The 15,274-nt window shown below is 33.3% G+C and overlaps 1 protein-coding gene across 1 annotated transcript; it reads left to right on the forward strand.

The window, feature by feature from the left end:
* The first annotated feature begins 7,971 nt into the window (after nt 1–7,971).
* Nucleotides 7,972–10,874, forward strand: LOC147398168 (protein FAR1-RELATED SEQUENCE 5-like). Its single transcript, XM_086448930.1, has 3 exons — nt 7,972–9,160; nt 9,494–9,763; nt 10,693–10,874. Exons 1-3 carry the CDS (start codon nt 7,972–7,974, stop codon nt 10,872–10,874), a joined length of 1,641 nt encoding a protein of 546 aa, XP_086305056.1.
* Nucleotides 10,875–15,274: the final 4,400 nt, after the last annotated feature.

Genomic DNA, 15,274 nt, shown 5'->3' on the forward strand with positions numbered 1-15,274 from the left:
TTTTGATTCCTACACCTAAACTAGGTGGCGACTCCTTATTCATTTAAAATCCCCGAGACACGTAGATCAAACCCCTAATCCGTTATTTAGCAGACGCCCGTGGGTCGAGGCGATTTTAGAATTGCACAACATGACTTCTCCCTGGCCCTTCTCACTCTGGGGCATGGACGTTATCGGGCAGATCAATCCTCAAACCTCTAACAGATATCATTTCATTTTGGTCACCATCGACTATTTTACGAAATGGATAGAAGTTGTGTCCTATTCTAATGTCATGAGGACAACGTCTTGAAGTTCGTGAGGAACAACATTATATGTCGATACGGCCTCCCAAGCGGTAATTGATAACGCCAAAAATCTCAAAAACAAATATGTGCCCAAAATGTACAAAGATTTTCAGATTACCCATCACAATTTATTTATTTACAGACTAAAATGAATGGAGCAGTCGAAGCCGCCAATAAAAATATCAAAAAGATCATCCAGAAAATGGTTGTCACTTATAAGGAATGGCACGAAATGTTACCCTTCGCTCTATAAGCTTATCGAACATCAATTCGAACTTCGACTAGGGCAACATTTTATTCATTAGTCTACGGAATGGAAGTAGCCTTGCCTATTGAGGTAGAGATTCCCTCCCTTTGAATTTTGAAAGAAGTTGAACTAGATGAGGGTCCAAGTCCAATTCGATCAGTTGAGCTTAATAGAGGAGAAATATTTTTCAACAATCTATCACAATCAAACTTATCAATAGAGAATAACACGAACTTCTAACAAGAAGGTTCGACCTCGAGAATTTATACCAAGAGACCTAGTTTTGAAGAAGATTCTACCAATATAAGAACATGCAAAAGAAAAGTTTCATCCAAAAGGTATTGTCTAAGGGTGCACTAATTCTCACAAAAATAGACGGGGAAGTCTTTTCACAATCGATCAACGCTGATACCATCAAGAAATATTACACATACAGTCATACCTTGAAATGAAGAGAGACCATCTTTCTACTACCTGAATAATTATCCATCTTAGTTAACCTTTTTTGAGTCATCACATTCATTTTTTAACTTAGGACCGGGATAAGTCACCATTATCAAGAAAAGCAACGAAAAAAGATCTAAAGTCAAAAGAAAATACCAAAATATACTCCTAACCCACAAGAGTATAAATCGTGAAGGGCTAAAAATACCAAAAAAAAAATCAAAAAAATCTCGAATGTTTGACCTTAAACTCGACCTAAAGCTCTTGCCTAAACAAGTTTGAAAGACACTAGGAGGAGACATAAATTATATTTTCAAAAAAAATAAAAAAAAATCCCTTTTCTATTCTATCCTTCAATAAATACAAATTTAGCCTTTCTTTATCCTTTCACAACCTTAACTTAAGTCACATTTCGTCCTACTTAAAGTCCTTTCAGATTACGGAACGATTTAAGGCAACTTAGTAATGGTGGAAGTATGTCATAGGAAATAACGTCAAAATATATTTGATCTTGCTACTCAATTTGGATTTCAAACCACCAAAGTAGAAAACCCGAGAAGAGAGGTCAGGTCGGATATTTGGAAAAAAAAATGATTTGAAATGTAAAGTCATCGCATTATGAAAAATCATTGAAAGAACTTGAGAGGAGAGTCTAGACTTATTACTCAAGAAAAAGTGTCACTAAAAGAGTAAAGTGTTCGATCTCGCAATTCAACTTGAGTTATCAAACTACGAAGGGCACAAAACAATCAAGAATGAGTTTAATGTGAAAATCTATAAAGTGAATTGTAGACACCCCATTTTTGCATTCACTTGATTAATCAACTCGTCAACCCGATCGCAACGATTCCCAATGATGGATGATTATTCTAATGTTTTATTTATTACTAGACATGTTTCAGAAATTCGGGTGAGATATCTCAAACTAACAAAATTGTAGAAATCACGCTACACTAGAAAAACATGACTCAAAAAAAACGTAGGAATCATCATTTTTCAAACAAAAAGAAGCTTTACGATAAAAATCACTAAAAAATGACCAAATTATCAAAATACCCCTAACATAAAAATATTCTTAGAGTCCACATTACGTTTAGGAAAATCCTTTCAAACACATAAAATAACAAATTGAAATCAAATAAACAATTTCGCCAACTTTCACCAAATATGACAAAATTACGAAAATGCCCTTCATAGGGTCCACGATCATTTCATATCAAAAATTCATAAATGAAACAAACGCATACTCCCATTGAATTCCTTACGAAAAATTGATTCCAAAATATTTCGGAAAATTACGAAAATGCCCTTCATAGGGTCCACGATCATTTCATATCAAAAATTCATAAATGAAACAAACGCATACTCCCATTGAATTCCTTACGAAAAATTGATTCCAAAATATTTCGGAACATCGAAAAACGACTTGAAACACAAAAGTTCTCTTCGGGGGCAAAATGGTAATTTTTTAATTTTAACAATTTAAAATTTTAAAATTAATAAATAAAACATTAATTAACGTAAAGTAAAATCTTAATAAAATTAATTTAAAAATTTGAACAAAGAAAATTAATCAATCAAGCCCTCAGGAAAAATTGTTGATGGTTGCCCACTTATTTAAGTGGAGCCCCCTGATATTTATTAAAAGACCTCTTCTATCTAGGGGCCTAAAGAATTAAAATATAATTAAGGGGGATTCTTCAAAAATCAAAAATATATTCTTTTATTGTTCGTAAGAATTAAAAAATATAATTTAAAAGATCAAGTCAATCTCATAAGACTTAAGTCAAAACCCTAATTAAACCCCTAATCTAAAATAACCTAGTCAATCAAATAAGACTTAAGTCAAAATCATAATTAAACAACCTTATCTTATCTAAAATGAGACTTAGTCAAACCCTAATTCTTCCAAAAAAAATTATAAATATAGAGCTTCTACAACCTAATTTATCAGGTCAAAATAAATCCTAAAAAAAATAGGTCAAAAAGTCCCCCTAGCCTTCCCCAAACTCTGATTTTGAAGCCCTAACTCCCTACTTATCATCCAAACCCTAGATTTTGCAAAAAAAAACTTTCAAAAACTCTCCAAAAAATATTCAGAAATTTCTTAAAAAAATTTAGAAAATACTCAGATCTAAGAAGGAGGTACTTAATCTTGGAGATCCGAAATAGATCGAGTGATAGAAACAAAGCGAGGAGTATTTTATGAGGAGCCATTTTACCAATTCTGAGGGAACAAATCTTTGCGATCATCGTATAGATATATTTTTATTCTATTTGTTTTATTTATTTGTTTTAAGTCTTTTTAACAATGTAATCATTTTTTTAGAAATAGTAGAGACTGGCGTTTGCCGAGCGAGGTTGGTGCCTAACACCTTCCAACCCCGTAACGTGATCCCCGGATCATAGTTTCTTTCGTAGATTAGTTATTTTTATCTATTAGAGTCAATATTCGATTCTTAGACCATAATAACTAGGTGACGACTCCCAAACCTCAAAAATCAAAAGCGGATCCGCACATCCAACGGATCGAGAATGCTTTCAATGACGACTCCATTGGAGATTATTGAGGATTAGACTTGAAAAGCCCCAAGTATGGAAGCATTGCCAGAATGACCTAGATTTTTATTTTATTTTTAGTTGTTTGTTTCTTTGTTTATTTTTATTTTTTATCATTCTTTTTAGCTGATTATTGATTACTTGTTTGAATGGTGAATATTTTGTTTTGACATATTTTTTTATGGTTCAATCTAGGGTCACTCGGAATGACCGTAAATAATGCAAGATTTCAAAAGGGTAATGATATAAAATAATGATTGTTGACCTTTTTTTTTTATCTAGTTTATATTATATTTTTGGGTTGTATTATTTTCTCTTGGCATTATTTGAATTGATTGTAAGTATGTTATTTTGGAGTATCACTTTATATGATTTAATCTAAGGTCATTTAGGATGACCTTAAACAATGAAATATTCAAATTGACATATGAACAGAGGACGGAATGATGGTGATTGGGACGAGGAGCCATAGACTTTTAAAAAGAATTTTTTTTTTTATGAAATTTTTTTTAGCACGTTAATATGCATAGGTGATAAGTTGTGAAAATAAATTATTTGTGAGTGATGTGCTAAGAAATTAAAAAAAAAAATACTTTTTTTAATGTTGTTTGTGATGAGGAGAGAGTTCCAAGAAAAAAAATCGCAAAAAAAAAAAAAAAAAAACAAAAACAAAAAGTATTTTTGTGTGTGGTGTGCCGTTAGCAGAAAATATTTTTTTATTTTTCATCTTCTTCTCAAATAAATTACTTGTGAGTGATGCGCTAAAAAATAAAAAAAATTATTTTTTTAATGTTGTTCGTGATGAGGAGAGGATCCAAATAAAAAATCGCAAAAAATAAAAAATTAAAAAAAAATTTATTATTTTTATGCATGGTATGCCGTTAGTTCATCACAAAAAATTAGTTCAACCTGAAACTTATAAGTCCATCAAAAGTGATTTACAAATTATTGGTAAAAAATCGACAGTCCACATTCTAAATAACTTTTGATGGTGTTAGAAATTTCAGATAGGATTGATTTTTTTTTTTTTTAGAATGATCTTCTCATCATAGAGATCATCCTCACAAAAAATCAACTTAATCCAAAACTTCTAACCCATATTTTAAAAAATTATTAATATTACATTATTTTTACATATGCCCCATGATTCTACCCCACATATATATAATCAGTATCCCTTGACTCCTAAGCATAACTCATGAAAAAAATACATGATCCCAACCTTTCAAATGCAAATTCCAATGGTTAAAATTCATCCTCGAAATAAGTATCTCTGAGATTTATGTTTTCAAGATACTCATAAATCTCAACCATTGGATTTTGTGTTTAAAAGGTTGGCATCATGTGTTTTTTTTCATGAGTCATTGTTAGTAATATATATGTATATTTAATGGGGCCGGTTCGACGGACGTCTCAAAAAACGTCTCAAAAACTGATGTTTGAGGGTCGTCAGATTTCAGTCAATCAACGGCACACATACTTCCGCACGTCAATTCATTTATTAAAAACGAAAATTTCAAAATTTGCAAGCACACCCCTCCATTTTTACAAATTTCAGTCGAACTCTCCTTCTCCCTTTCTACTCGACAGAACGAGAGAGATCACTCGTTCTCTCTCTCTTTGCTCCATCGAAATCTTGAGAGCTCGCTCACTCACTCTCTCTCTCTCTCTCTCGATCGATCGATCGAGTCTCGATAGAAAACCAACCAAACCCCGAAAACCCTCTTTTCATCTTCGTCTCCACTGAACTCCCTCTCTCTCTCTCTCTCTCTCTCTCTCTCTCTCTCTCTCTCTCTCTCGACTTGACAGAAAACCCAACCCATTCATCTCGACAGAAAACCCAGATTTGGTGGGAACCTTTCAACAGAAAATTCGAAAAATTGAAAGGGGATAACTCAGAGAAAGCGGTCGATAGACTTCGATTTCTTTCTCGTTCGATTGACCGATTGGAACCCAAAGAATCTGTACAATTTTGGAACTCGCACAGGTGACTTATCAATCCCAAATTTCTATTACAGAATTTTTTTTTATTTTATTCATTCTTGATTATTTTTGGGTTTGTGCATTTTTATATTTATTACATCCTTGAATGCTTGCCATCTTTCAATTGAATCGAACTTTTGGCTTGAAATTATTGATCTTTCGTTGAATTGTGTGCTTACCTATAGAAGATGATGAATGTACGTACCTAGGAGAAAAATAAAATTAATTCTAAATTTTGATTTGGAGCGGAAGAACGATCATATATAAACATTCTCAATCTTCTCTCTTACCAAAATTGTTTTAGAAAAAGAGAGGACCCAAAAGAGAAGGAAAAAAAACCCCACAATAATGAGATAGAGAAGTTCACCTGTAAGTCTTCCATTTGGGATTCTAGTTTCAGTCTGGCATTGGAGTGCAGATAGTGGGTTGAAACTCAACTCTAGTCTCCTTTGCATACCATCTATTACACTGTTGGCTTACTGACTAAGGCTGTCAGTGGGCTGGCTCGAGTGGGTTTCATGAGCCCTAACCCAATCTTAAGGATGCAGCCCAATCCCAAACCTAAAGAGCTTTGATTGGGTTCAGAATGATTTTTGAGCTTTACCAAATTATGAATTCATGTACCTTTTAAAGTCCATCTAGAGTCAATGATATTACTTTTCTTTAAAATAGGGGCGCATTAATCTCCATTTTAATTGAGAAATTATATATACATATACTCTGTGTGTATGTGTGTGCGTGCGCGCCAGCGTGAGAGAGAGAGAGAGATCCATTTATGTGGACTAAAAGACCATCTATCTCTATGAACCACATGTCAAAGTAGCGCCTAAATACACCATCTGACGCCACATGCATATAGAACATGAAATTTTATGAACTCCTGCAAAATAAAATTGGAAAAAGAGTTTTCTTCCACCATTGGATTTATATTTTAAATCTAAGGGTATATTTGATTGTATGGAAAGTGACTTTCTATGATGTGTTTGCTCTTATTCCGTTGGTTGTTAGTGTTATGGTTCTTGATGTGTTTGCTCTCTAGGTACATTGGCTACATAGTTTAAATGTTTGAAAATTGAGTTTTAAAATCTATAAGATAATCGGGTTTTTTGGCTCATCCTTGTTTACTCGAGTCCGGATAGTCTTTAGTCCATAATGCTACAAAAGAAATTGGAAGCATAGCCTCCTTGTAATACTTGAAATAAAAGAATAATGAATTATTCACCCTTACATAATACTTGAAAGACTCCCAAATTGCCCATTATTTTCTAGATAATTAAATACTTATTTAAAAAAAATAAAAGAATGAATAATTCACCCTTACTAATACATTACAAACCATTATTAAACAAAGTACAACACCATCCGGACTTATTATGATGTGTGGTGATTTTGCCTCATGATCTCCTTTCTTTTGAAAGTAGTTTTGCAAACCTACAAGATTGGAAAAATAAAGATTACAATTATAAATCAGATGCAAAAGGTATGGTTTAAAAAATATCCCTAGTGCCATTGCAACATTATTGCTGCAATCTTGTTACATTATTTGGTATATAATACGTGTATGATGACCATTTTATTGTTTATAACTTTCATTTATAAGGCGTTCAATTCCGAAGTTAAAGTTTTGGAACTTTTATTTTATTTTAAATATGAATGTCATTTCGCTTCAAATTCATTTTTTTGAATTCTTATTTTTAATGTTATTTGACATATCGAGGGATTCCAACGTTTATATCTTTATATAATGAAAATGGATTAATTGATGTCATAACATGGGATTTTAGATAGGTTTTATGAGTAGAATATGGATAAAAGTGTCTTGAGATGGAATTGTTGCTGTTGTAGAAATAATTATAATGTACTTGTTATTACAAATGAATTCTTCTGAATTTGAAAATATAAGTTTTCGTCTGTTATCAGTTGTAGAAATCCATCATGGATACTATCGATGTTGAAACTTTTGGTGACGTGCCTATTGATGATATTGTGGGATCTTCGACAATGGAAGTAGATGGGGGTGAACATATTGAATGTCAGAGCCCAAACAAAGACGTCGAAATTTTAACACCGTATGTAAGGATGCTTTTTTATTGTAGTATGGAAGCTCAAAAATATTATGAAGATTACGGATGTCGGAATAGATTTTGGATTCGTATTCGAGATAATACGAAATCACGACGAAGTTCAAATGAGGTGACTGGGATAACATTTTTTTGTTCACATCAAGGTAAATACACATCAAAGATGGAAAAAACTGAGGTAACAGTTGGGAACGAGATTGTAAAAAAGATAAGTAGGAGTACTTCAACTATTAAATGTGGATGTGAGGCGGCAATGCGAATTATACATGATATATATAGTGCCTGATGGAAAGTGACGGTCTTCAGAGACAACCATAATCATAAGGTCGTTACACCAGGGAGGAGAATGAGTATGAGATCAAATAGAAACATGCCAAGAACGGCTAAAAATTTAGTTGAAGCATTCCAAAGAGAAAATCTATCAGTTGGTAAAGTTTCAGCAATCCTTGGTGGTGATACGATTGGTTTCGATAATAGGGATTGTTACAATCATTTGAGAAATGTTAGACACAAGCAGTTAGAAGGGGGAGATGCACAGTCAGTGCTCATGTACTTCAAACGAAAACAACTTGAAGTCCCACAATTTTTTTATGCAATACAGTGTGATGACGATAGGAGGGCAACTAACTTTTTTTGGGTTGATGCTAGGTCACGAATGGCATATCAATCTTTTGGGGATGTGGTGACATTCGATACAACTTATCGTACAAACAAGTATGCTATGCCATTCGCCCCTTTTACTGGAGTAAACCACCACTGGCAATCTATACAATTTGGGGGTGCACTTCTACAAGATGAAACTGAGGTGACCTTCGTATGGTTGTTTGAGACCTGGTTAGAAGCAATGGGAGGACGACATCCAAAATCAATAATCACCGATCAAGATTTGGCAATGAGGAATGCGATTGCCAAAATTTTTCCAAACACGTGTCATCGTCTTTGTATATGGCATATCGAGAAGAAGTTCACCGAGAAGTTACCACATGTATACTTTAAGAATTTGGAATTCAAGAATAAAATACAAAAGTGTATTTGGTCGACATACACCGAGGAGGATTTTGAGAAGGGGTGGAAAGCTGTGATCGAGGAAAATGGTTTGGAACAGAATGAATGGCTACAACAGTTGTTTCAAATACGGGAGTCATGGGTACCTGTTTATAATCGTAATATTTTTTTTGCCGGTATGAATACTACGGGCCGTAGTGAAAGCATTAATTCTTTTTTTGATGGGTTTGTTACTTCGAGATCAAATCTTAAGAAATTTGTTACTAAGCATGAGCAAGCTTTGAAGAAGAATATAAATGACGAGAGAAAAGAAGATTTTCATTCAGAGCACAGGTTTCGATGTGTCAAAGATAACGAATTACTTCTAAAGAATGGGGCAAATGTGTACACCAGAAATTTGTTTGAAAAATTCAGTAATGAATGGGTGAATGTGATGAATTATAAAATTGAAGAAGAACGAGTAATGGATGGTGGATATCAATCGTATATTGTGAAAACTAAGTTTGGTGCGTCCGAGGAGTTTGTAGTTGAATTTAATTTAGAAACATACGAGGGTACGTGCCAATGCAAGAAATTTGAATTTATGGGAATACTTTGTCGACATTTTTTAAAAGTTTTTCTTCGTCATGACATTGATTTTATTCCATCTCATTTTATTTAGGAAAGATGGACGAAAAAAGCTAATCGTACTTTCAGAGTAAGGGATTCACTTAAAATGGGTGATGAGAAAGAACAGTCTGAACCAATGAGACTTGAATACCTGTGTCAATACGGTACCAAATTAGCATGTATGGCCGCATCTTCAATTGAGGGATTTAAATTATTACGAGATAATTACGATGAAATGTGTAAAAAACTTAGTGAACTTGCACCTCATGTAATGTCAGATCCTACAATTGATTCAGGTGGAAAGTTTACGAATAATGAAGCTCAATTGTCCCAAGTGTTACTCTTAGATCCCAATATCTCTCATACGAAGGGTAGGAAGAAAGATGAAAAGGGAAAAGAAAAGATTTTCAATCCTGGTAGATTGAAGAGCAGTATTGAATTATCCCAACAGAAGAAAAAAAGGAAATGTGCATTATGTCTAAAGTTTGGCCATGACAAACGAATTTGTCCTGAAAATCCTAATAAAAAGAAGATTGGATCTACCCAAGGTAAGTAATTTCATGTTTATCGTATGAATTATAATTTCAGTAAGATGTTAATTATAATTTGAGTTGAACATCACATGCTTGCTTTTTCCTTTTTTCAGATGACGTAGGGGAACATCATGCATGGACGGATGAATTACAACAACCTTTTGAATAAGAAGGTTCTATTAAAGCATTGATCATGGTTCAAGATTTTTTGTTTAAGGTACTTCCTATTGAAATTCTTCACCTAGATCTATTTTTAGCTTTAATGATGAAACATATATTTCTTGTAGTGTTGTTGATTCCCACTAAACCATCATTTTATTGAGCTTACCTTACCTTGATAGCTTGTGAATATCATACAAATGACATTATGTTTTTCAACATGGGTAAGCGTATAAAAGTAAAGTCATGGAAGTAATCCTCCAATGGGTAATTTTGATAAAAATAATAAATACCAAAATCGATATATACATTTTGATAAATATTTGTAAAACCAAATGTCCCACCACCTGACATTAGATTTTGATGGCCCAATTGTTTCAAATTAAATTGGTTGGGCAGTTGGTACAAGAGTATTCAAATTTCAGAAAGCCTTGCAAACTGGTGGACCACTAAACCTAGCTGATACCAACATTCCACCACACTCAACCCATTTCCTCATCCCATATCCCCATCTTCATTCTATGATTTCAAACCATTTTGAGAATCAGTAGGTATGAAGTTTGGTTCACTCCTAATAATTTTCTTTCACAACATCCAAGAAGACAAATCAACATCCCTGCTAACTTTGAACCCATTTATTGTTTTAATCAGTCATTTTGGGGTCCAAAATTATACAAAGAAAATGTTGGTAGGCAATGGGCTGTGGTACACTGTTCTTGGTTTTATTTCATGTTTTGCCTTCATTTACATGTCTTTTGGGGACTTGAAACTTGATTATTTTAAAGCATCTGAGATGGTTTTTGTGGGTTGTAATGGAAATCAATTCATGGTTGATGGGAAGGTTTTCTATGTGAATGGGTGGAACTCTTATTGGTTGATGGATCAAGCTGTGGAGGAATACAGTAGACCAAGGGTCAGAGCAATGCTGCAAGCCGGCGCGAAGATGGGTCTCACTGAGATGACTTGAAGGAAAGTAGACCAAGGGTTAGAGCAATTTAATCTCACACCAATTTATCAAGAGTTTATGGACAGCAAGGATTAGCAGTGTCGTAGTTTTTATTTTTATTCTGATATGTGTAATTTAGCCACCCAACAGGAAAAACAAAGAACAAGGAACCAACTACACTATAATCAAGTTGAGTATAATGAGTCACATGAATTCCTTTGAACATGAATTCCTCGAAGAAAACCCTTTGAGTTCATCGAAAAGCAATGTTTTATATTTTCATTATTCCTTTTTACTTCAACAATTGGCAGACAATGAATTCTACCAACCACCATATGAGATGTTAAGGTAAGTAACTGCTAGAAAAATAAACAATCCTATGAATAACTAAGAAAGCCCATGCACTGTAACTTCAAGTCATCTCAGTAATTGAAAGTGATCAAATCAGATGCGTCTTTTTGAGTTCTAATATACTGTGTGTGAAACAGAATATTACATAAACTGTTTTAGTAATTTTGCTTTGTTCAATGCCATAATGGGAATTCAGAGATCAATTAGCTCATAGGACCTTTATTACCTTTATCTAAACATGAAAGCCTCAAAACATCTTTGGTGAGAGAGAGGCAGAATGCCTATTTGAACCCCTTTTCAATAAATTAAGATTTTGTTTTAGGTAGGTAAACAGCTGAGGGTGGGTTTTGATCACACGTCTGTAGTATAATCACTTGCAGAGGAGACCTCACTAGATAAATGGCTCAGCCTGAAACCTTTTTTTTTCATGAGATACCAAACTATGTAATATGTTTGATTAATATGCTTGACATCAAGGCTCCCCATAGCTGTAGGTTTGTAATTGCAAGTGGGGTATGTATTTGCATTGATAGTTGTTGACCTTGTAATCATTCTCTTGTAACCATAGCTGTAGGTTTGTAATTGCAAGTCATTTAGGCTGATTGAGGTGGTTTGTACTTTGTATCTCAACATTTATGCATTTTCTTTGGTTTCATGCAGAATGTGAGATTCCTCGCCAACTTTATTACAGAAGCTGGAATTATCATCCAAAGGAGCAAGGTGAACACCAACTACATATTCAGAATTGATCTTTAATGAAAACTATTACCAAATGTATAAATTCTAAAGTGACTAAGCCAACTTATCTAATTCCATCCACGGTCATTAGGTGTCAATAACTTTTGAAAGCTAATATTTTGATGGTTGGTCTTGAGATATGTTCTGGATGGTGTTGGGTGATACTAGGATAAGTTGCTAAGTTATTGTAGTGGAAACAATCTGGAATTTCTAGTTAGGGATTATTTTTTTAATTTTTAATTTTTTGTGGTGCTTGTGCAGGAGAAACATATGTATCTTTTTTCAATTTTTTGTGGTGCTTTGGCTAAGGCATTTCTTAAGAGAAACTTGAGCAAAGCTTCATGCAAGCATCGTGAAGTATGGAGTGGAAAAAACTACGGGATGACGAAAGAAACAATATCAATTGAAGCAAAGATGCATGGTTGTGCATTATTTGTTCTTAATTGTATTTAGTTCGTAATATCCGAACCACATTTTGATTAATGCCAAGTCATTGTTGTCTATTATGATTTATTTCAAGTTTGGTGTGATTTGTTTCTTCCTATATAGATAAACTCTTGCCTTGAGTTACTTGGTTTGTCATCTTGGTATTGTTCAACAATGATACAGATATACATAGTGTTTCAACATTCACAACGGCTCACGAGATGTCTTGGATAATATTTTGAAAATCTCGGCCGAGTCAACAGGGATATTTTGAAAATCTCGACCAAATATTTATTATATAAATAAAACATGATTTTATTAGGGGTGCAACTTGGTTGGATTTGATGTCAAATTGGAATCGAACCGACATAAGTCGGTTCCACTACATAAGAACCAAAACCAAACCAAATTCCATTGGAATCAAACTGAACTAAGGGGGCGGTTCAAGGGCCATATGTAAAAACATATGAAAAAACAATGGTTTTTCAAAATAAGGGTTAGAGGTTTTGGATTGAGCAGATTTTTTGCAAGGATGATCACTATGATGAAAAGATCATCCTTAGAAAAAATCAGCTCAATCAGAAACTTCTAAATCCATCAAAAGTGATTTACAAATTAGTGACAAAAATTGATAAAAAATCGACAGTCCACATTCTAAATCACTTTTAATGGGGTTAGAAGTTTCAGATTGGACTAATTTTTTTTTCAGATGATCTTCCGATCATAGAGATCATGCTCACAAAAAATCAGCTCAATCCGAAATTTCTAACACATATTTTAAAATTTTATTAATGTTACATTGTTTTTACATATGTTTTCACATATGGCCCTTGAACCTGACCCCTGAACTAAAGTCAATTTCCTTAAATTTGCTCTCACAAGTAATTCAATGTCACATATGATATGTGGGCTCCTTCACAAATATACTTGTCTTGATCCTTTCATGTGAAGTCAAAATCTTGCTCATGTTGGGTACGTGAAAATGACCACTTTTAGATCTTGTAAAGCCAAATTTTATTACAATAGAAGATTATAGGATAAACCCTTCTAGCTTTTTTGGGATGGGACAACATGTAAACTTATCAAATTAAGTTTTAAGCAAACTTTGGACTCTTCATTACAAGTTGGCATGGCAGTTACCTTATCGTCCATAGGCTCCCAAATCCTATATAAGAAGAAAATGAGGAAATAACATTTATGAGATTTGTGGCATTTCTTTGTTAATAAATAACATACTCTGGAGGAGGATAAGGAAGAGCTTAGCAAGATCAAGTCCAACTTAAATAAGATAGGCTAAAGGCAATACAATATACATTTACATATTAAAATCCAAAATCAATTATTCCAGTTCAAAGAAAATACATACCCATGAACAAAGATAATATGAAAATAATTATACAAATTACATGCAATCTCTTGAATACATTAGAATTTTTCTTGAGCTCTACATGCTTTACTTCATAGAATTCTTGCTTCACGTCATGGAATTGATCCTCTACTTCATGGAATTTTTCTTCAACTATATCACGATTATGCATATCTTTGATAAAGTGACTACTGGCTTCCTCGTACGATGAAAATGATTTGTAACAAGCTGACGGATATCTATCTACATACTGGTGACATTCTTCCCAAGTGGAAAATATACCAGTTTTTCTCCCTACAAAGACAACATAAAACTTGGCCATTTTGATAGCAAACCTGACAAAACAAATTGTGAGTGGTTTCACAAAATTTTAGGAATTTTTATAATTATTCCTATAATAAATCTGTTTTAATATCAATAACACTTAAAACGACAATGTGCATTATGGTTCAACACAAACAAAAATGCAATAGGGAAGATATATAAGAACTGCTATATATATAGGGAACAGATCAAGGGACATATGAAAAAACATATGTAAAAACAATGTAACATTAATAAAATTTCAAAATATGAGTTAGAAGTTTCGGATTAAGCTGATTTTTTGTGAGGATGATCTCTATAATGGGAAAATCATCCGAAATCAATTATGATTTGGAAGCATAAAAACATAATTCACAAGGGATAAGGGGGCATACAATTGAGCAACCATAGACTTTCCGAAATGATTCAATATGTCTCAGATTGTTGGTGGATCTGAACATACTCTACACTAAAGCGTTAATCAGAGATGAGAGACAGAAAGTTATGAACAGAGAATGCGAACGGAGGCAAGATTTGGGAATCGGAGAATTACCAAAGCATAAGCTTCCTACAACTAAGGTCCATTCTTCTTTCGGCTAACCATCTCAGAATATTTTCCTCATTAACAATGGCAAGAAACAAAATCCAAATAACTATAACATATATCAATGATAATATCTAGAAATATAAATATTTCAATGTATCCAAACTGGCCTTGAATCCTATAAGAGAAAGTGAACAAAGAATAAACAAAGAAACACATACCATTCATCAAATTAGTTTTAAAAACAGAGCAGAAACATACAAAAACAATGATATTTTACAATCTAATTCAGACCCATTGAGATTCTTAATTCAAAAACATGTTAGAATCACCATTTCGGTTATATAACAAGAACAATCATATCTAAGAAAAAAAAGTATGATAAGTCTTGAGGAAACAAACTTACTCGTGATCCCACAACGGCAACAAGGCCCTTTTTTTCCCTTGCAAGTTTATTTGTTTCTAGTGAGATTTAAAGTCAAAATAGAACTCAGTTTCAAACAATTCAGCAAGGAAAGAGAAAAACATACAAAATGAAACATGGGTTTAAAGCTACCAGACTAAAACTAGAATCCCAAATGGAAGACTTACAGGTGAACTTCTCTATCTCATTATTGTGGGGGTTTTTTTCCTTCTCTTTTGGGTCCTCTCTTTTTCTAAAACAATTTTAGTAAGAGAGAAGATTGAGAATGT

Source organism: Akebia trifoliata, chromosome 7 (assembly GCF_017979445.1).
Source record: "Akebia trifoliata isolate Shusen 1 chromosome 7, ASM1797944v1, whole genome shotgun sequence".
NCBI lineage: Eukaryota > Viridiplantae > Streptophyta > Magnoliopsida > Ranunculales > Lardizabalaceae > Akebia > Akebia trifoliata.